A 23452-nucleotide genomic window follows, 5' to 3' on the forward strand; every position below is an offset into this window, starting at 1 on the left:
AAATGGAAGTTTCTCTTGTGCCTGGGTATATCTTCACCCATAATCAATTTCATATTAACAGGAAAAATGTGTATTCATATATAAATATTACGTGAATATTTAAACTTAACATTTAGTGTCTAGTGCATAGACAGCATTGCTGTAAACTTTTTACACAATAGTGAGTATTCATTTTATCTTATTTCCATGTACATAATATTTCAAATTTCATAACATATTGACCATATCAGGTGGCTGCTGTTATCACAGTTGTATAGAAGAGGACAGTGAGGCATTGGTCCCTAGTCACTTATTAAGTTCAAGAGTGAGTAACGGAAATCAGAGCGCTCAGGTGGCAGAGTAGAAATTTTAAATGCTTAAAATATGTGCTGTTAAAAAGAATCATAAGCAGTTCCGGGAAACTTTAGCACCCGTTTGCTTTCATATGCCTCTGTTGCAAGTCTCTTTCGGCACGGACTTCTACTCAGGAAGTCCCTTAACACCTAGTGTCTTGTGTAATTCGAGAACAAAAGTCTTGACTTCTCTAGCTTGCTGTCTTCCCTCAGAGTGATTCAGCAATGTAACTACGCGTGTTTCAGTTTATACCCATTTTACTGAATGCAGCCACTAGGTGGAGCTGTCTTCCTTCTGCCGTCAGCACACGGCAGAACTCAGTAATGAGTCTCCCAGGGGCTGCTGACGTCACCAGTGATTCACTACCGGTGCGACGGCGAGTAGGACCAAACTTTTTGTTTGGGCTTCCGGCTCAGCGGCCGCCATTTTATGTCGGCGGTTGAGGTAAAGGAGGCGTGGTCAGTGGAAGAGGGTAAGCCTGCGGCGGCCGCAGCTCTCCTCCAGCCAGCCGGCGGGGGAGGAGGAGTAAAAAGAGGGCGGCGGCCGGGCTTGGCTTCGGCTCCACGTGGAGTTGGCGGCGGAGCGACCCTGGGAGCGGGCATTTGTAACAAACGGCCTTTCTCGGCACCTCTCCCCGGGCAGGCTTTTCGGGAGGGTCTTGGAGGTGGCTAACTGGGCTGGAGAGGCGGCATTGGGGCGGATGCTGGGGCGGAGCCGATGTTACTCTGTCTTGCCTGTGTTCTGAAATCTGACCTCAGGGATCCAGAGGCCCAGTTCCTACCTTTAGAGTCTCGGGTCCAACAATTCTAGCCAAGAACCTTATTCCTTCACAGGTCTAGCTTGTTATAGCACCAGATTCAATATTCCCAGTCAGTGTATTACATTGAAGACCTTAAACCAAAATTACTATCCTCACAGCTTCCAAGAGGAACCGGAGCCCTGACAACGTCTGTTTCCCTCTCATTTCCCTAAAAGAGACCTTTCTCTTAACATCTTTACTCACACTGCACTCCCTTTTTTCCTCCTCCTAATCACCTTTCAGAGCTAAAAAAGTACAACACTATGGAATACCACAGACCCTGGCTCGTTCTCAGAGACCCCTTCCTCACATCTCACCCTGGTAGTCTCATCTGTCAGAGATCACTCTGTACGCAGCATTTCTACTTAAAAAAAATATATATATATATATATATATATATATGTATAGTTTTAGCATTTCCCTTTATAGACCTTTATTACGTGCCGTTGAAGACCTTCCTTCCTATGGCATCTTCAAGAAGTGTTCCTACACCCAGCATTTCTACTTAGTCGTCGACCTTCCCAAACTCCATTTTATCATTTTCCATCAAAAACACCTCCGAATCCAACTTTGTCCTTCACTAAAACGCTTTACTACTAACCCAATATCTGCTGTTAGAAAATACCCCCCTCTTCATCGTCTCGGAATTCTTTGCAGATAATCCCAAGTATCTTCTCTCAGAAGCTCCCGGGGGACCAGATACCAGGTAGGAATTCTTCAGATACATAATCTGGCAGACATCCTTCCCTGCACCAGTATTTGATAGACCCTTTCAAATTTTGGTTCTCACCAGCCCTATCAGAGACTCACCTTCACAGTCTTGCCCAGGGCTCTACCTGCGCATTCAAAAGCAAACAGGTTTTCCCACCTTCTTTTAAGATCCTGTTACTCCACATCTTGCCTTATAGTCTCCCCTAGGGCCTTTCCAGTTGCCAATATCTTCATTCACAAGCCCTCAACTTCTGCTTTCAGCCTCATAGGCCCCTATATCGTTATCATACAACCCCTCCCCCTAGCACACTTCCATCATACTAGATCCCCTTCTCAGCATCTGTTCAGCCTGCATGGTGCTCTGCATCATTAGTCACAGAAGCCCAGCCAGACTTCTCAATCTAGCCAGTGTCTGCTCATTCAGTCTTTTAGTCTGTTATCTTCCTGAAACTTTTTATCCTCCATTCCTAAGGAGAAGCAACTGTCTGAGCTCAGCCTCCTCTTTCCTCCCTCTCAGAGTAGCTCTAGTACCTAGCATGTCTTCATGTTTCCGTTCTTGAAATGAGGATGCTAGTACTTAAGTCTTTCTCTCCACCAGAGTTACCAGTAACAAAAGAGAAAAGCCTCCCCGTATCTGGCTCCTTTGTCTAAAGATGTCCACTTTGCCACTATTGAAGAAACGTTGTAAGTCTGGGCCTGATCCAAAAGCAAGTTCTGATTGCCCTTCTGCGTGTTCTGTAATGTTCAAAGTGCCATCAGAACCAACCAACGTGAGTGTCTTTTCCCTAAATCTTGGAGGTGGGATGGTATTGTGGTTGGTGGGAAAGTACCTCTTATTTAAGCGTTTTTTTTTTTTTTTTTTTTTTTTTTTGCTGTCTTGCTGAAACTCTTTTCCCCTCCATTCCTAGGGAATGCCAAAAACAGGCAGTGCAACAGACATAGATGAGGGTCTTTACTCCCGGCAGCTGTGAGTATGGCTGAGCCTGGGAATGCGAAGCAGGAGGGGGGCACAGAGAGGATAGAGTTGGGTGGGCCAAGCCCTGACCTAGAGTCTCCTTCAAATCTGGCAGGTATGTCCTGGGCCATGAGGCTATGAAGCATCTCCAGACTTCCACTGTGCTGGTGTCGGGCCTTCGGGGCCTAGGGGTGGAGATTGCGAAGAACATCATCCTTGGTGGGGTCAAAGCTGTCACCCTCCATGACCAGGGCACTGCCCAGTGGGCTGACCTCTCATCCCAGGTACCTGTTCCTGGATCCCTTCCCCTTGCCCAAGCACCAAACCCCCTGGTGTCTGCATTGACTTCACTTCTTTCCTTCTTGTACCTCCTTGTAGTTCTACCTAAGGGAGGAGGACATCGGTAAGAACCGGGCTGAGGCAGCACAGCCCCTCCTTGCTGAACTCAACAGCTGTGTGCCGTCACCACCTACACTGGGGCCCTTGTTGATGACTTCCTTAGTGGTTTCCAGGTACGTTGCAGCATCACCCTGCCTCCTGACTTACACTCTCAGATCCTTTTCCTGGTTGGTTTGCTCAGTATTTATTTAATGGACCAGCCCTGTGGGAGCTTGCCCTGGGGTTTCCCAGAGAACTTGGGCACTGGAACTCCTGATGCAGCAGTAGGAACTTATCCTGGTGAATAAGGAAGGGAATTCAAAGATTCCCTACAAATCATCGCTGAGCAGGCTTTGCTTTGTTCTGTTTTGTTTTATTTGAGAATTGAAGCAGATGAGTGTAGGATTTGGGGATAAACCCAAACTTTAACTGGGAACAGACTGTGACCCGTTGTTTGACTCCCAGGACATGCAGGGTTGTAGGCAGGCAGGAATGGGTGTTTTTCAAATAAGTGAATTAGTTGGTCTTCAAATTCCGTCCTCCTAATACTGCTTTACTTTTCTTGTCATAGTGTGGGGTTTCATATTTCTCTTCATTGAGTTTTACCCTCACTGAGTATGACATGCATACTTTGTAAATATTTGTAGAAAAGGTCTGAACCAGTAAGCTTTAGTCCTGACATTCTGCCAACCCCTGGCCTGCCTTTCTCCTTTATTTTCTTATTTCCCTTCACCCCAATGCCAGTCCCTTTGCATGAGCTTCCTTCTTGTTACAGGTGGTGGTCCTTACCGACTCTCCTTTGGAGGACCAGCTGCGGGTGGGTGAGTTTTGTCACAGCCGTGGAATCAAGCTGGTCGTGGCAGACACTCGGGGTCTGTTTGGGTGAGTGCCTGCTTCTGCCTTTATCCCCAGCTCCTCCCAGGCCCCAGGCTAAGACCCCCTGGTTCCCAGTGCCGTAATGCTACTCTCAGCCCACCAGGTTTTCCATTCTCCATGTTCACCTCTCCCCAGTTGGCACGAGCACTGATTGCGGGCAGTGATGGCTAAGCTTTCTTAGGAAGTATTCACTATGTCTAAGGGTCTCAGGCACCAGTCCTGTTGTGTCCTTTTACAGGCAGTTGTTCTGTGACTTTGGAGAGGAGATGATCCTGACGGATTCCAATGGGGAGCAGCCTCTCAGTGCTATGATTTCTATGGTTACCAAGGTAAGGAGATTGGCCCCAGGGGTTCTGGCAGGCATGTGGGTAGCCATAGTCCTCCTTTATGCTCCTGGTACCCTGATCCTACCTCTGAGGCTTTCTTTACTTCTCTTCTAACCAGGACAACCCTGGTGTTGTAACCTGCCTGGATGAGACCTGACACGGGTTTGAGAGCGGTGACTTCGTCTCCTTCATGGACGTTCAGGGCATGAATGAACTCAATGGCATCTCTCCCCTAGAGATCGAAGTCCTGGGTATGCCAAGACTGGTGGGGCAAGAAATGGTTGCCCAGATCAGAGAGAGAATTGTCCCTGTGGTGTGGGCTGACCCACAGCCCAAGAGGTGACACATATCTGTAGTATTGACTTGTACCAAAGTCCAAGAGGAGATGCCTCTCTGAAATCTGACTTGGGACTTAGAAGAGATGTGTCCAGGTAGCGTTAATAAAGACATGTGAACTGAGCTACAGGCAGAAAAGGTTTATACCACTAGTATTTGATTCCATTATTATTTTTTGGCCCATTGACTATATCTCTTTCTTTCTTTAAACCGTTTTAGAATGTATAGTATAACAATCTCTAAGTAATATTTCATCACCGCACATATTAAAGAAAAACTTACAACAAAATATTTCCACTTTCTGGTTCACCATTTGCTGTCATCGTATATTTTGTGTATGCCATAAACTTCTCAATACATTATTTTTGACTTCACAGTTATATTGTTGAAAAGATTTAAGAAAGTTTGTTTTTACCCACATAATCACTATTTCCAGTATACTTTTCTGTGGCTCTACATTTGCATCTGATGCCATTTTTCTTCTGCCAAAGAAAGCCTTTAATGTATGTTGTGGCATGGGGTCTGCTGGTGGTGATTCTTTTAGCTTTTTAATGCTTGAAATCTCATTTTGCCTGTGTTTTTGAAAGTTGTTTTTACAGAGTGTAGCATTTTAGATTTCATTGCTTTAAAGATACTGCTCTATTGTCTTTCCTGCCTTATTTTCCACAGGAAGTCTGCTATTCTTATCCTTGTTTTTCTGTATCTAATGTGCTTATTTTCTCTATCACTGATCTTAGTCAATGGGATTATGATATACATTAGTATAGTTTTCTCCATGTCTCTTTTGCAGTTATTAAATTTATATTAACTATGGGTTTATAGTTTTATCAAATTGGGAAAATTTCTGGCCATAATTTTTTTTGAAAATATTACTTTCGCAGCTCACTGCCACCCCATTATCTCTTTCCATATCTCTTACATGTATATTAAGCCACTTGACTCTTTTGTCTTTTTCTCCCACTCTTCGTTGTATTTCGGATAGTTTCTTCTACTTTGTTAAATCTCCTGACTTTTTCTTGTGTGTTAATTTTGTTAATCACATCTGTTATGTCAGAGCACTGGTCAAGAACATTAAAACAACTATTATAAATATATTTCACATGTCAAAGAAATTCCCAACAAAGGGGTGGGCCGAAAGAGGTTTTGAAGAAATAATGGCCAAAAATTTACAAATTTGATGAAAACTAAAGCCACAGATCCGTGTTCTGGTAAGTTTTGATGGATGGAAGGTAATTGTGAATGTTAGTTTTTTGGAGTTGTGTTTTGTGTTCCTTTACTATTTTTGAGTTTGTTCTAGAGAAATTATGTAGCTGCCATTGGATCCTTTCAGGGCTTACTTCTTTTTCTCTAGAGTGGCATTTAGACATAGGGTACCTGTGCTGTCTGAAGAAATCAGCGTTGTGTTTTTGTTGTTTTTTTTATGATGTAGTATACCTTATTTATATTTCTTAGTTGAAGGATAGTTGATTTAATGTTTAATGTTGTGTTACTTTTTGCTTTACAGCAAAGGGACTCAGTTATCTATATATACATTCTTTTTCATATTCTTTTCCATGATGGTTTATCTCAGGATACTGAACAGAGTTCCGTGCTCTACAGTAGGACCTTGTTGTTTATCCATTCTGTATATAATAGCTTACATCTGTTAACTCCAAACTCCCACTGTATGGGGGAGGGGGTTAGGGGAGGAAGGGAGTGGGAGGTTTTCCCATTCCTGTTTTGATAGTGCTGTTGGTCTTGGGAAGGAATGAATTGACAGATAACCCTTCATTCTGTTCATCCCCCAGGTCCCTACACCTTTAGTATCTGTGATACCTCCAATTTCTCTGACTATGTCTGTGGAGGCGTTGTCAGTCAGATCAAAGTAACTAAGGAGATAAGCTTTGTGAGTATGAGCAGGAGGGTGTGCTGTAGGGTTCCAGGCATCTCTACGTTTTTTACTTTTTTCATTCTGATATCTTGCTCTCCACAGAAATCCTTGCCCACCTCACTGGCAGAGCCAGACTTCGTGATAACAGATTTTGCCAAGTATTCTCGCCCTCCTCAGCTGCACATTGGCTTCCAGGCCCTGCACCAGTTCTGTGCCCAGCATGGCCAGCCCCCTCGGCCCCACAATGAGGTAGATGGGTGGGCAAGCCAGCCAGGTCCTTGAACCAAAGCTCCACTATGCCTCTTCATCTATTTAGTTTTTCTACCTCTCCCTCTCCCCACAGCGGTGTGATTGTTCTTTTTCTCCTTCCAGGAGGATGCAACGGAACTGGTGACCCTAGCACAGGCTGTGAATGCTCGAGCTCTGCCAGCAGTGCAGCAAAAGAGTCTGGATGAAGACCTCATCCGGAAGCTGGCTTACGTGGCTGCTGGGGATCTGGCACTCATAAATTCCTTCATTGGGGGCGTGGCTGCCCAGAAGGTTATGAAGGTCAGTGCGAGTGGAGAAGGACAGTGCTGGGAGTGGGCCAGGTTCCTTCCTGGCCCTGCTGCTTGCTGTCCAGCTCTGATTAACCAGTGATCACTTCCTCTTTCTTACCCCCTCCTCAGGCCTGCTCTGGAAAGTTTATGCCTGTTATGCAGTGGCTGTACTTTGATGCCATTGAGTGTCTCCCTGAGGACCAAGAGGCCTTTACAGAGGACACGTGCCTTCCAGTATGTGATTGGGGCCCATGGAGAAGGCATTATTGTGGTTCTTTTTAAGGTGCCTTTTCTCTAACCCTCTCTTCTCTTCACATGACTCAGTGCCAGAACCGTTATGATGGGCAGGTGGCTGTATTTGGCTCCGGCCTGCAAGAGAAGCTGGGCAAGCAGAGATACTTCTTGCTGAGAGATCCTTTTGGTCAAAAGCTACCTTTATGTCCCCTAGCCTCTGGCCACCTCTTCTGGAGTCTCCTCTTGGCTTACAAGGGAGGGTGTTTGGTTGTACCCTCATCTCATCCCTTTCTCCATTTTCTTCATACCAGGTCCTTTATTCCCCAGTCTTGTGCCTCTTTCCTTAGATGACCGTGGATTTTTATGGCCCTGGGACTTAAATATGCAGTAGTAGATCCTCTTACCCCCTCTTGCCGTCTCCAGGGGGAGTGAGGACTGGTGAGTGGCTTTGTTAGGCCAGTGACCCTAACCATCTTCTGCCTCTCTTCTTGGCCACCTCCCAGGTGGGTGTGGGGGCCGTTGGCTGTGAGCTGCTCAAGAACTTTGCCATGATTGGGCTAGGCTGCGGGGAGGGCGGGGCAGTCACCATTACAGACATGGACACCATAGAAAAATCCAATCTGAATCGACAGTTTCTGTTCCGGCCTTGGGATATCAGGGTGAGTGGAATGGACATGGTAAGTAGTTGAGCTTTGTTTCTCACTTTACTCCTGTCTTTTTCTTGTTATCTGTCTTATTGCCTTAGGACTTTTGTGTGTGTGTGTGTGTGTGTGTGTGTGTGTTTGCAGTATGCTGGCCTCTCACCGTTGTGGCCTTTCCCATTGCGGAACACAGGCTCTGGATGCTCAGGCTCAGCGGCCATGGCTCACGGGCCCAGCCGCTCCGCGGCATGTGGGATCTTCCCGGACCGGGGCACGAACCCATGTCTCCTGCATCGGCAGGCGGACTCTCAACCACTGCACCACCTGGGAAGCCCGCCTTAGGACGTTTTTGTTTCTCTCTTTCCTTCAGTTCTTCCCTTATTTCTTTTTCTCTACCATTCAGTCTTTCTTCCAGCAGCTGTTTATTGAGAACTTATGACATCTTTCATTTGTGAGTTTACACCTGTCCCCACCCATGTTTTTGCCTTTGGTTACGGCTAATGTGGAACTATAGAAGCTAGGTTATAGAGGGATCTATCTGGGAAGTCTTCTGTAAAGCTGAGTGTTATTTTTGCCTGCCCAGTGTTTATCTTTCCTTTCATTTTATCATGAAAATACTAGGTACTACTTAAGCAGTTAGAATATATAAGATAGCAAAAGAACGGTTTCTGCTTTTGTCTAGTGAGAAGACATAGTAAATGAGAGATTCTCAAATGCAGTGGAGGTTGGCAGCACTCTTTCCTCAAGTCCAAAAGATTACAACTGTTTTAAGAATACTAAGACATCGTGTCCCTTTTATCCTCATTTTATCAGGTGAAAGGGTAATTTTCCACTCTGCTCTAGGAGGCTGTCCCTAACCCAAAGACACAGTATTTACCAAATGACCAGACCAATTCATGATGATACAGAATTGTGCATTAACTAAAGAACCATTCAAAAAACGTAGAAAGACAGTGGCTATTGATGTGGATTCAGTATTTCATCTTGCAACTAAACTTTAAAGTACTATCACTTGTCAAGTTTTGATGTACTTTTTGAAAAATATCAACAGTCATCTGAAAATGTTATTGAAACATTTTTTTGTAAGGCTGGATATCCCTCACATCTTTCAAGCAAAACATGTAATAGATTAAAGGCAGTAGATAATGAAAGTTCAGCTATCTTCTAAGATATTATGGAACTTATATTTGCAAAACTGTAAATACAGTTTGACTCCTGTCATTAAAGTTTTGTATTGGAGATTTTTTCATAAAGTTTGTACTATATAATGGAATCATTCCATTTATATTAATTAATTAATTTATTTTTGGCTGTGTTGGGTCTTCGTTTCTGTGCGAGGGCTTTCTCTAGTTGTGGCAAGCAGGGGCCACTCTTCATCGTGGTGCGTGGGCCTCTCACTACCGCGGCCTCTCTTGTTGCGGAGCACAGGCTCCAGACGCGCAGGCTCAGTAGTTGTGGCTCACGGGCCTAGTTGCTCCGCGGCATGTGGGATGCTCCCAGACCGGGGCTTGAACCCGAGTCCCCTGCATTAGCAGGCAGATTCTCAACCACTGTGCCACCAGGGAAGCCCCTCCGTTTTTAAATGGAGTAATAATATTTTAACATTTTCTGAGTTTAAATGTCTAATGTAGGAAATCTTGATAGCTGTGCATCACATAAAAAAAAAAAACCAACGTCTTTTTAAGATCGTTATTTTGGGCAACTGCTACAGCAAATAATAAATACAATTGCACAGTATGTGGTAAGAAGGTGAAAAATACTGTGTAGGGGCAAGAATGAAAAACAAGATAAAGAACTGGAAGTGCCATGAGAGGGTGGTTTGCAGTATGGTAAAGGAAATCCTCATTGGAAAGGTGGTATTTCCACAGAGAATTAAAGGTGATATACGAGAAGAGGAAAAAATCTCAGGGAAGAGTATGCCAGGTGAAGGTAACAGTGTGAGCAAAACCTTGAGGTTGGAATATGCCTGCTGTGTTTAAGGAATAGAGACAGAGACAGACCGTGGTAAGAGAGAAGGTTGTAAAAGTAATAGGGACCAGCTCATTTCACCCTTAGTGAAAGTGGGAATCAATAGAGGGTTTTGAGAAGGAGAGGAATGTGATCTGACTTGGACTTTCAGAGGATCCTTTTTGTTTTTGTAATTTCAGAGGACCTTGGTTTTCTTTGGGTGAATGCACTCCAACTCCGGGTGCTAGTAACTAAAAACAACAATGGATGTTCGGTAGACAAAAGAACAGATACTCAAGCCATTGTCTCCTATTGTATCACTGTTTTCCTTTTTTATTCACCCCATTCCCCATTTGTCCCAGCCCAAGCTGTGTGGCATTTGTCATAGACCACAGAGCGTCCTGACCTCAGAGCCTAGGTCTTGTGCATCATTACATAAATCAGTTTTCAGAACAGCTCTGTAACGTTTTGTTGGGTGATTATATGAATGACAGTTCTGTTTCTCCATCCCTACCCAGAAATTGAAGTCTGATACAGCTGCTGCACCTGTGAGGCAGATAAATCCACACATCCGGGTGATGAGCCATCAGAACTGTGTGGGCCCTCACACAGAGCGTGTGTATGATGATAACTTCTTCCAAAACCTGGATGGTGTGGCCAATGCCTTGGACAATGTGGATGCCCGTGAGTTTTGGGGGTGGGTGAGGGTGACGGGAGAGTAATGTGTGTGTTTTAGGGAGTGTGTGTCACCGTGTCCTATCGTGTTGTTATTTTCCCCACCCTCACCTGCTGCAACTTTCTCACAGGCACGTATATGGACCGCTGCTGTGTGTACTACCGTAAGCCACTTCTGGAGTCAGGCACACTGGGTACCAAGGGTAATGTGCAAGTGGTTATCCCCTTCCTGACAGAGTCATACAGCTCCAGCCAGGACCCTCCTGAGAAGTCCATCCCCATCTGCACGCTGAAGAACTTCCCGAATGCCATCGAGCACACTTTGCAGGTGATCAGCCTTGCAGGGAGAAAGAGGTGGAACAGATAGGTACCTGGACAGTGTCTCAGATGCCAAACTCTTGTTATTCAGATGATGAAGCCTCAGTGTATGTAACATCTGCCCTCTCTTTAACTCTCCTTCACTCACTTTAAACCTAGCAGCCTAAGCTTTTCAAAATGATTTTTTTTTAACTTGAAATTTTTATTTTGGAAACATACAGGGAAGTATTATTTATACCATGTAAATTACTTTATGTAAGAAGTGTAGATCTAAAAAGTGAGGGTATTTTTCTTTGTATACAGGATACTATTTTCTTGTTCAACAAAATTAACTTAATATCATCTCTGCTAGTTATTTAAATATCTCTAGTATTAAGTCCGTATTTAGGACTAATTTTCTAATTGTTTCCCAAAATATGTTTAATAGCTTGTCAGCATAGTTGTGTTTATATAGTACACATACATGCAGAACAGCATACCTGTCATGTAGATTGACAAAGTAAAAGCACCCCATTAACTGGCCCTCAGAACTTGGCCCTAATTACAGTCCCCTTTCAAACCACAAATAACCATCATTTTATCAAAATGATTCTTAATGCAGTCTTTGAGGCTATGTTTAGGAAGTATGGGAACAGGAAGAAAATGAGCAGTAACAGTTCAGTGTGTCACTTTTCCTTCCAGAATGGAGGAGTTTATACTTGTGGACTCAGTTCAGTATGTGTCTTTCGCCCTGTCCATACATCCCACGTTGGGGGGTGTGTGTGTGTGTGTGTGTGTGTGTGTGTGTGTGTGTGTGTGTGTGTGTGTGTGTGTGTGTGTGTGTGTGTGTGTGTGTGTGTGTGTGTGTGTGTGTGTGTGTGTGTGTAGATACAGAGAGAGACGGAGAGAGAAAGAGATGTGTTTGTGTGTGTGTGTTCATTTCTATATGTATAAAACCTCTAATAGGTTATGGTTCTCTCTACCCAGCATGCAGAAAGGCCAATAAAAAGGCTTTAAAAACAGATATACTACGTGCCCTTGGACTTAACCTCTTCATGCTTCAGATTCCTTATCTGTAAAATTGGAATGATAGTAGTAACTCTCACAGGACTTCTGTAAAGCATTTACACTCAGTATGTCCTTGTGACTTTCAAAGTAAGCTTTAAATGTGTACATGTTTGCTTATTTCCTATTAACTCCATGAGGTGTAGTTTTACTGTTACAGTGTATGTTTTTGAAATGAGGATACACAAGTGAAGATATACCTGATGGTCACAAAACTGTGGCAGAGCTGGCATTTGAACCTGGATTTCCAGCATCAAGACGCTCCAGATCACTTCACCAGTGACTATTTATCGACCTCCTAATTCTCAGGGGGCAAACCTCTATCGTACTTGCTGACCAGTCCCCAGAACCTGCATAGAGATCGTTCATGTTTTATTCTTGGTGTGAACTTTTTCTTTTATTGAGGCCTGACATTATCTAGGGTAAGGTGTACATCTTAATAAATTCTGCATGAATGTACACTTGGTGTGTTAACCTCTGCCCAGATTAAGATCATTGGTTTTTAAATTGAAGTGGTGGGGTTTTGACAAGTTTGAGGAGCCACATTGGGAGGGCTTCCTTCCTCTCTTCTCCCATAGCAGCCATGCTCTTCCTATTTGCTCTATTTCCTGATGGTGTTCCTAATGCCTACAGAAACTTATTTGTTTCCCATAACCCACGTAGTGTTTATTTGCTCTGTCTGCAGTGGGCTCGGGATGAGTTTGAAGGTCTCTTCAAGCAGCCAGCAGAAAACGTCAACCAGTACCTAATGTGAGTAGGTCTGTCCAAATCCTCGCTCACCCTGTCTCCTGCCTGTCAGTCAGAGCATTCTGTAACCAGTGTAACACTTAGGACCTGGCCTACTTTTCGAATAAACTAATGATTCCTTGGGCCTTATAACTTTGGGAGTCAGCACTGACTTTTCACGGAGTTAAGCTCACTCTGGGATCACTGTGTAATTCTGAGTTTGTGTCCCCTCTAATTCTAGATAGAGATTCAACGTTTGTGGAGCAAACACTGTACCTGGAAGGCACCCAACGCCTGGAGGTGCTGGAGGCTGTGCAGCGCAGCCTGGTGCTTCAGCGGCCATATACGTGGGCTGACTCTGTGACCTGGGCTTACTACCACTGGCACACCCAGTACTCCAACAACATCAGGCAGCTGCTGCACAACTTTCCTCCGAACCTGGTATTACACTCTCGTGGGGTCCGTTTGTCAGAATAGGCTTACTGGAAGCAGTTTGCTACACGCTTTTGACATGATTCATTGCAGTTAATCCAGTTGTGGCAAGCCCACCAAGTCCCAGAGATCTCATAAAATGATTAAGCGAGTGATTTTTGAAGTCAAAGACCTGTTCCTCCCAACCTCTCTCCTCTACCTGCCCATCCCTGTTCTCTCAAGCGAGATACTTGGTACCTGTTTCCCTTAGACATGAGATGAGTCATTCCAGATTCCCAGTCAGGGCTACAGAGATTGTAGAAGAGAAGTTTTGGTGTTAAGAGCACAGGACCTAGGTGGGTTCAAGTCTCAACTGCATTTGATATTGGGACCAATCATGTATTTCCTCTCTGTACCTCAGTATCCTCACGTAGGACGTAGGAATAATGGTGACCTAATTTCATGAGAGTTTTATGAGGGCTAATTGATATTTATTAAGTTAATAAATTAATCATGTTAGTACATGCCTGGCAATCCATAAAAGTTTCATAAATAGCTCTGTGTCTGGCACAAAGTGAGTGCCCAGCGATATACTAAGTTGGGACTTCCGGGCTTGAAAATGAAGAGTGACAATTACCAGAAAGACCTCTCCTCTCAGGTCCCACTCCCCCCAATCGTTCTGTTTTCCTAGCTTACAAGCTCAGGAGCCCCTTTCTGGTCTGGGCCTAAGCGCTGTCCACACCCGCTCATCTTTGATGTCAGCAATGTAAGTCTCCTCCCTCGGGTCTCCTACAGTCGGGTACAATGTGGGTACGTGGATGGGAAGGAGGCTGCGGCTCCTTAGGTGAGTACTGATATGCTTACCCCTCCATACCTTGCCTTCTCTTAGCCCCTGCATCTGGACTGCGTGATAGCTGCTGCCAACCTGTCTGCCCAGACCTATGGGCTGAGGGGCTCTCAGGACCGAGCTGCTGTGACCATACTCATTCAGTCTGTGCAAGTCCCTGAGTTCACCCCGAAGTCTGGTGTCAAGATCCATGTTTCTGACCAGGAGCTGCAGACCACTTCCTGTGTTGGTGAGGGTGTTTAACTGGTTGGCCTAGAGCTAGCATCCTACTTATCACCTATCTATGCAAGCCTCCTCTGTACTTGTGTTCTGCCACTGGCTCTGCTCTGAGATCTCAGGCCTGAGATTTATCCACACTGTCCTCTGGTGCTTGCTTCTTCCAATTTAAAATAAGGCTGGTTGGTTGAGGCAAATTCTCTGATGCGCTACTACTTTGTTCTTCCCACTCTGTCTCTCTCAGGTGCACCAGCTGTCCATCTCTTTTCTGTGTGTGTGTTTGCTTTGTTTTGTTCTTTCCTCTGTTTCTTTTTGTGTTCGTATGCAGGGACAAATGGATAGGATCTTTACCAGTAGCCTCTCTGCCTTGATTTCTTCCTTGCTTCATTTCATTATAGATCTCCTCATCCTCCTCCCCACCTTCCTTTGGTATGCCTCTTTACCCTATTTTTTTTAAATTAATTTATGTATTTATTTTGGCTGTGTTGGGTCTTCGCTTCTGTGCGAGGGCTTTCTCTAGTTGCGGTGAGCGGGGGCCACCCTTCATCGCGGTGCGCGGGCCTCTCACTATCGCGGCCTCTCTCGTTGCGGAGCACAGGCTCCAGACGCGCAGGCTCAGTAGTTGTGGCTCACGGGCCTAGTTGCTCCGCGGCATGTGGGATGCTCCCAGACCAGGGCTCGAACCCGTGTCCCCTGCACTGGCAGGCAGATTCTCAACCAGTGCGCCACCAGGGAAGGCCTACCCTATTTTTAACCTCCATATATCTTTCCTCATCTCCCTCTCTAGATAGCCCTCCTCATCTCTCCATCTATAACTACCCCCCAACTCAAATTTCCCTCCCTCTCCCCTATCCTGTCTCATGCTCTGTAAGTCTTCCTCTACATTTTATCTTCTTTGTATATATGCTTCAATTTCTTCGTCTGTGTATGTCTCCCCTCCTCATATATCTCCCACATTTCCCTTCCCAAATAACTACTCTCTCATGTTCCTCTTCTTATATTTTCTTTATATATCTCCCTACGTGTCTCCCTTTCAGGTATTTTGTACTTTCTCATTCTCTGTACATTCTCTTAATCTTCACCTTTATTCCCCTTGGTCCCCCTCTTCAAATTTTCTCAGGTTTATCCCATTTCATATTACTCTCTTCTTTGCTGTCTGTGCATTTTCCCCCAGTGCCCCTTCTGTATCTTTTATCCCTCTGTCTCCTGTTTTCCCTTATATCTTCCTTCATGTCTCCCCTTCTCTCTCTATGTCTTTCTCTTTCAGTTATGTTCTCGTTGACATCCTTTTTTTTTAAAATGTGGTAAGAAACACAAAAGATTTACCATCTTAACCGTCTTTAGATATAGTAGACTTCCATTTTGGAAGGCTTAATATTTCATTGAATGGATTTTTTAAGGCTTAATATTTCATTGGATGGATAGATCACGTTTTTCTATCCACTCATTCATCAGTGAACAACTTCTGTTGCTTTCACCTCTTACCTCTTACGATTAGTGCTGCTGTCTACATCCTTTCTTAGTGGCTTTATCTGTTTCCCTCAGTGTCTCTAGATATATCTCCATGTCCCACACACCTGTCTGCCTTTTTCTTTTCTGAGGTGTTTTCTGCCCTGTCTTTCCCCCTTCTTTTTACTCTTTCCCACGATGTCTCTCCTTTTCAAATCCTTTATCTGCCTGAACATCTCTGCCCCACCCTGGACTCCTGCTTTCCCCTCAGACCCTGGCCTGGGATCTAACATGTATCTAAGGACTAACATGTATTATGACCTCCCTTTCCGCAGATGATAACCACCTGCAGGAGCTCAAGGCCATGCTGCCCAGCCCAGAGAGCCTCCCTGGGTTCAAGATGTACCCCATCAACTTTGAGAAGGTGCTGTGATGGGGACCTTCAACAGCGTAGGAGGACGGGCTGAGCCATCCTAAGCTTTTGTGGGGATTACAGGCCTGCCACATGGCCCAATTATCTTTTGTGGTCTGGGCCAGTATTTGGCTGGTCCGGCAGGTAATTGAGGTGAATATACCTCAGTCCCCAGTATCCAGGAAACCTTTTTTTCCTTTAACTCTGTCTCTCCTGTTCTTCCTCTGTCTCCACTCACAATAGGATGATGACAGCAACTTTCACATGGATTTCGTTGTGGCTGCATCCAGTCTCCGGGCGGAGAACTATAACATTCCCCCTGCTGACCAGCATAAGGTAACAATAGTCTAGACCTAAGCTTGCACCATTTTCCAAGTTCGAGTCTGCCACATTTGACCTCTTCTGTAGACCTTGAACATCTCTAACAACTACGTCTGCTCATCACCTTCTGCGTTACAGAGCAAGTTGATTGCAGGGAAGATCATTCCAGCCATTGCCACAACCACAGCAGCTATAGTTGGCCTTGCATGTCTGGAGCTGTACAAGGTGGTGCAGGGACACCAAGAGCTTGAGTCCTATAAGAACAGCTTCATCAACTTGGCCCTGCCCTTTTTCAGCTTCTCTGAGCCCCTTGCCCCACACCATCACCAGGTAAGGGCTTGCTTTTACAGAAACCTTTGGTGTTGCCCATCAGTGAGTGACTGTGTGTGTGTGTGTGTGTGTGTGTGTGTGTGTGTGTGTGTGTGTGTGTGTGTGTGTGTGTGTGTGTGTGTGTGTGTGTGTGTGTGTGTGTAGAGGCTGTGTGTATCTTATCTCCGTAGAACTGGCTCTGGTTTTCATCATACCAGGTGAGAGGCTTTCTTTAATTTTGTGTATCCTTTGTTCATTGGTTGAACCTGTGCAAAGTAGGAATGGAACTGGCATGTTTGTGAAATAAAGAGGAGCATATGATCTGGGCTTGCTCCCGTTTTACTCTTTGTGCTTTACTCTGTGCTTTGTCCCACAGTACTATAACCAGCAGTGGACATTGTGGGATTGCTTTGAGGTACAGGGGCTGCAGCCTAATGGTGAAGAGATGACCCTCAAGCAGTTCCTTGACTACTTTAAGGTAAGGCCCTTTCACTCACTGCACCTGTGGTGTTGGTTGCCCAGGTTACTGGTACTGTCCATCCCAGTGACACTGTTGCCCCTCCTCCTTTCCACCCTCTTCAGACAGAGCACAAGTTAGAGATCACCATGCTGTGCCAAGGTAGATCCATGCTCTACTCCTTTTTCATGACAGCAAGCAAGCTCAAGGAACAGTTGGATCAGCCGTGAGTCGGGCCAGTGGGAAAGCAGAAACAGGTCCTGCCTGGGGTGGGAAGCATCAGCTAGCTATGCGACTCATGTTCACTGTTCTCCTTACTTTAGTTGTCTCCGTAAGTCCTTTCCTCTCTTTCTACTTCCCTGACCCTCTTTTTCCTCACCCCAGGATGACAGCAATAGTGAGACGAGTATCAAAGCAAAAGCTGGGACACCACATTCAAGCACTGGTGCTTGAGCTGTGCTGCAACGACGAGAGCGGCGAGCGTGTGGAGGTCCCCTATGTACGATACACCATTCGCTGATCCCCTCTACACCCACCTACCTCATTCTCAGTCAAGTCAATCTATTTCCGTTTCTCTCATAGTTGTGGCCAACGCTGAGCCTTAAGTTCTTCTGAGAACTTTTTGTTGTTGTTGCTGCTTTCTAATGTTTGGAGTTGGAATTCTTAATAAAGAGTTATTAATCCAAGTGTGTCATATCCTTCTTTGGAAAAGGCCTGTACCCTGTTGTCTGTGAGAAAGACCAGCCTTTCTTTAGCTCTGTAGGTTCAGGTGATAATACAAAAGGCTCAGCCTCTCTGCACCAGCATGGAATTCACCTCACATCCAAGCTTATGAGAAAAGATTAAATCCAACTGTTCTGGTAAATCATTGGTTTGCAATTTTTTCCTTTGTCCTCTCTGTTTAAAAAGAAATAGAGGGGGAGTTGAGGAAGATGGTGGAAGAGTAAGACGCAGAGATCACCATCCTCCCCACAGATACACCAGAAATACATCTACATGTGACACAACTCCTACAGAACACCTACTGAACGCTGGCAGAAGACCTCAGACATCCCAAAAGGCAAGAAAGTCCCCACATACCTGGATAGGGCAGAAGAAAAAAAGAAAAAACAGAGACAAAAGGATAGGGACGGGACCTGCACCAGTGGGAGGGAGCTGTGAGGGAGGAAAGGCTTCCACACACTAGGAGCCCCTTTGCGGGCGGAGACTGCGGGAGGTGGAGCGGGGGGCTTCGGCGCCGCGGAGGAGAGCACAGCAACGGGTGCGGAGGGCAAAGCGGAGAGGTTCCCGCACAGAGTGTCGGTGCTGACTGGCACTCACCAGCGCGAGAGGCTGGTCTGCTCACCGGCCCGGGTGGGTGCGGCTGGGAGCTGAGGCTCGGGCTTCTGTCGGAGCACAGGGAGGGGACTGGGGTTGGCGGCGTGAACACAGCCTGCAGGGGTTAGTGCACCACGGCTAGCCAGGAGGGAGTCCGGGGAAAAGTCTGGACCTGCCGAAGAGGCAAGAGACTTTTTCTTGCCTCTTTGTTTCCTGGTGCACGAGGAGAGGGGTTTAAGAGCGCTGCTTAAAGGAGCTCCAGAGACGCGCGCGAGCCGAGGCTAACAGCGCGGACCCCAGAGACGGGCATGAGACGCTAAGGCTGCTGCTGCCGCCACCAAAAAGCCTGTGTGCAAGCACAGGTTACTATCCACACCCACTTTCCGGGAGCCCGTGTAGCCTGCCACTGCCAGCGTCCCGGGATCCAGGGACAACTTCCCCGGGAGAACGCACGGCGCGCCGCAGGCTGGTGCAACGTCCCGCTGGCCTCTGCCGCCGCAGGCCCGCCCAGCACTCCGTGCCCCTCCCTCCCCTGGCCTGAGTGAGCCAGAGACCCAGAATCCGCGGCTCCTTTAACCCCGTCCTGTCTGAGCTAAGAACAGACGCCCTCCTGCGACCTACACGCAGAGGCGGGGCCAAATCCGAAGCTGAGCCCCTGGGAGCTGTGAGCACAAAGAAGAGAAGGGAAATCTCTCCCAGCAGCCGCAGGAGCAGCGGATTAAAGCTCCACAATCAACTTGATGCACCTGCATCTGTGGAATACATGAATAGACAACGAGTCATCCCAAATTGAGCAGGTGGACTTGGAGAGCAAGATTTATGATTTTTTCCCCTTTTCCGCTTTTTGTGAGGGTGTATGTGTATGCTTCTGTGTGAGATTTTGTCTGTATAGCTTTGCTTCCACCATTTGTCCTTCCGTTTTTGTTTTTTTTTTTTACTTAAAAATTTTTTTCTTAATAATTATTTTTGTATTTTAATAAATTTATTTTATTTTATCTTATTTTATTTTATCCCCTTTCTTCCTTCCTTTCTTTCTTTCTTTCTTTCTTTCTTTCTTTCTTTCTTTCTTTCTTTCTTTCTTTCCTTCTTTCTTTCCTTCTTTCTATTTTTTCTCCCTTTTTTTCTGAGCCGTGTGGAGGACAGGCTCTTGGTGCTGCAGCCAGGAGTCACTACTGTGCCTCTGAGGTGGGAGAGCCAATTTCAGCACAGGTCCACAACAGACCTCCCAGCTCCACATAATATAAAACAGCAAAAATCTCCCAGAGATCTCCATCTCAACACCAACACCCAGCTTCACTCAACGACCAGCAAGCTACAGTGCTGGACACCCTATGCCAAACAACTAGCAAGACAGGAACACAACCCCACCCATTAGCAGACAGGCTGCCTAAAATCATAATAAGTCCACAGACACCCCAAAACACACCACCAGACGTGGACCTACCCACCAGAAACACAAGATACAGACTCATCCACGGGAAAACAGGCACTAGTCCCCTCCACCAGGAGGCCAACACAACCTACTGAACCAACTTTAGCCACTGGGGGGAGACACCAAATACAATGGGAAATATGAACCGTCAACCTGAAAAGAGGAAACCCCAAACACAGGAAGATAAGCAAAATGAGAAGACAGAAAAACAGTAGATGAAGGAGCAAGGTAAAAACCCACCGGACCTAACAAATGAAGAGAAAATAGGCAGTCTACCTGAAAAAGAATTCAGAATAATGATAGTAAAGATGATCCAAAATCTGTGAAATAGAATAGAGAAAATGCAAGAAACATTTAACAAGGATCTAGAAGAACTAAAGAAGAAACAAGCAATGATGAAAAACACAATAAATTAAGTTAAAAATACTCTAGAAGGGATCAATAGCAGAATAACTGAGGCAGGAGAATGGATAAGTGACCTGGAAGATAAAGTAGTGGAAATAACTACTGCAGAGCAGAATAAAGAAAAAAGAGTGAATAGAATTGAGGACAGTCTCAGGGACCTCTGGGACAACATTAAAGGCACCAACATTCACATTATACGGGTCCCAGAACAAGAAGAGACAAAGAAAGGGACTGAGAAAATATTTGAAGAGATTATAGTTGAAAACGTCCCTAATATGGGAAAGGAAATAGTCAAGTCCAGGGAGCAGAGAGTCCCAGATAGGATAAATCCAAGGAGAAAAAACGCCAAGACACATATTAATCAAACTATCAAAAAAGAAATACAAAGAAAAAAATATTAAAACAGCAAGGGAAAAGCAGCAAATAACATACAAGGGAATCCCTGTCAGGTTAACAGCTGACCTTTCAGCAGAAACTCTGCAAGGCAGAAGGGAGTGGCAGGACATACTTAAAGTGATGAAGGAGAAAAACCTGCAACCAAGATTACTCTACCCAGCAAAGATCTCATTCAGATTTGATGGAGAAATTAAAAGCTTTACAGACAAGCAAAAACTGAGAGAGTTCAGCACAACAAAACCAGCTTTACAACAAATGCTAAAGGAACTTCTCTAGGCAAGAAATACAAGACAAGGAAAAGACCTACAATAACAAACCCAAAACAATAAGAAATGGAAATGGGAACATACATATCGATAACTACTTTAAATGTAAATGGATTAAATGTTCACACCAAAAGACACAGAGTGGCTGAATGGATATAAAAACAAGACCCATATATATGCTGTCTACAGGAGACCCACTTCAGACCTAGAGACACATACAGACTGAAAGTGAGGGGATGGGAAAAGGTATTCCATGCAAATGTCAATCAAAAGAAAGCTGGAGTAGCAATTCTCATAGCAGACAAAAATAGACTTTAAAATAAAGACTATTAAAAGAGACAAAGAAGGACAGTACATAATGATCCAGTGATCGATCCAAGAAGAAGATATAACAATTGTAAATATTTATGCACCAAACATAGGAGCACCTCAATACATAAGGCACACACTAACAGCCATAAGAAGGGAAATTGACAGTAACACATTCATAGTAGGGGACTTTAACACCCCACTTTCACCAATGGACTGATCATCCAAAATGAAAATAAATAAGGAAACACAGGCATTAAATGATACATTAAACAAGAGGGACTTAATTGATATTTATAGGACATTCCATCCTAAAACAACAGAATACACATTTTCCTCAAATGCACATGGAACATTCTCCAGGATAGATCATATCTTGGGTCATAAATCAAGTCCTGGTAAATTTAAGAAAATTGAAATTGTATCAAGTATCTTTTCTGACCACAATGCTATGAGACTAGATAGCAATTACAGGAAAAGATCTGCATAAAATACAAAAACATGGAGGCTAAAGAATACACTACTTAATAACGAAGTGATCAGTGGAGAAATCAAAGAGGAAATCAAAAATTACCTAGAAACAAATGACAATGGAGACACGACGACCCAAAACCTATGGGATGCAGCAAAAACCGTTCTAAGAGGGAAGTTTATAGCAATACAATCCTACCTTAAGAAACAGGAAATATCTCAAATAAACAACCCAAACTTGCACCTAAATCAATAAGAGAAAGAAGAACAAAAAAACCCCAGAGGTTGCAGAAGGGAAGAAATCATAAAGATCAGATCAGAAATAAACGAAAAAGAAATGAAGGAAACGATAACAAAGATCCATAAAACTAAAAGATGGTTCTTTGAGAAGATAAACAAAATTGATAAACCATTAGTCAGACTCGTCAAGAAAAAAAGGGAGAAGATTAAAATCAATAGAAATAGAAATGAGAAAGGAGAAGTAACAACTGACACTGCAGATATACAAAAGATCATGAGAGATTACTACAAGCAACTCTATGCCAATAATATGGACAACCTGGAAGAAATGGACAAATTCTTAGAAATGCACAACGTGCAAAGACTGAATCAGGAAGAAATAGAAAATATGAACAGACCAATCACAAGCACTGAACTTGAAACTGTGATTAAAAATCTTCCAACAAACAAAAGCCCAGGACCAGATGGCTTCTCAGGCGAATTCTATCAAACATTTAGAGAAGAGCTAACACCTATCCTTCTCAAACTCTTCCAGAATATAGCAGAGGTAGGAACATTTCCAAACATGTTCTATGAGGCCACCATGACCCTGATACCAAAACCGGACAAAGATGTCACAAAGAAAGATTAGTACAGGCCAATATCACTGACGAACATAAATGCAAAAATCCTCAACAAAATACTAGCAGACAGAATCTCACAGCACATTAAAAGGATGATACACTATGATCAAGTGGGGTTTATTCTAGGAATGCAAGAATTCTTCAATATATGCGAATCAACCAACGTCATATACCATATTAACAGTTGAAGGAGAAAAACCATATGATAATCTCCATAGATGCAGAGAAAGCTTTCGACAAAATTCAATACCTATTTATGATAAGAACACTGCAGGAATAGGCACAGAGGTAAGTTTCCTCAACATAAAGAAGGCCATATATGACAAACCCACAGCCAACATCGTCCTCAATGGTGAAAAACTGAAACGATTTCCTATAAGATAGGGAAGAAGGCAAGGTTGCCCACTGTCACCACACTTATTCAACATAGTTTTGGAAGTTTTAGCCACAACAACCAGAGAGGAAAAAGAAATAAATGGAAACCAGATCAAAAAAGAAGAAATAATGTTGTCACTGTTTGCCGATGACATGATACTCTACATAGAGAATCCTAAAGATTCTACCAGAAAACTAATAGAGCTAATCAATGAATTGGTAAAGTAGCAGGATATAAAATTAATGCACAGAAATCTCTGGCATTCCTATACACTAATGATGAAATATCTGAACGTGAAATTCAGAAAACACTCCCATTTACCATTGCAACAAAAAGAATAAAATATCTAGGTATGAACCTACCTAAGGAGACAAAAGACCTGTATGTGGAAAATTATAAGATATTGATGAAAGAAATTAAAGATGATACAAATAGATGGAGAGATATACTATGTTCTTGGATTGGAAGAATCAACATTGTGAAAATG

The 23452-nt window shown here is 44.3% G+C and overlaps 1 protein-coding gene across 1 annotated transcript; it reads left to right on the plus strand.

Moving 5' to 3' along the window:
- Positions 1-1725: 1725 nt before the first annotated feature.
- Positions 1726-17808, plus strand: LOC309978885 (ubiquitin-like modifier-activating enzyme 1). Its single transcript, XM_082865547.1, is given in 28 exon segments — positions 1726-1838; positions 2442-2613; positions 2752-2810; positions 2914-3082; positions 3177-3258; positions 3261-3310; positions 3952-4058; positions 4291-4381; positions 4497-4532; positions 4536-4629; positions 6502-6599; positions 6687-6833; positions 6957-7133; positions 7253-7357; positions 7448-7528; positions 7861-8016; positions 10464-10629; positions 10752-10948; positions 12668-12732; positions 12954-13149; positions 13811-13885; positions 14009-14195; positions 15967-16055; positions 16287-16379; positions 16503-16694; positions 17050-17151; positions 17256-17356; positions 17515-17808. Coding segments are annotated over 27 exon segments (3168 nt in total). The 5' UTR covers positions 1726-1838; positions 2442-2496; the 3' UTR covers positions 17651-17808.
- Positions 17809-23452: the final 5644 nt, after the last annotated feature.

This window comes from Leucopleurus acutus (assembly GCF_964270905.1).
Source record: "Leucopleurus acutus genome assembly, chromosome: Y".
Lineage (NCBI taxonomy): Eukaryota > Metazoa > Chordata > Mammalia > Artiodactyla > Delphinidae > Leucopleurus > Leucopleurus acutus.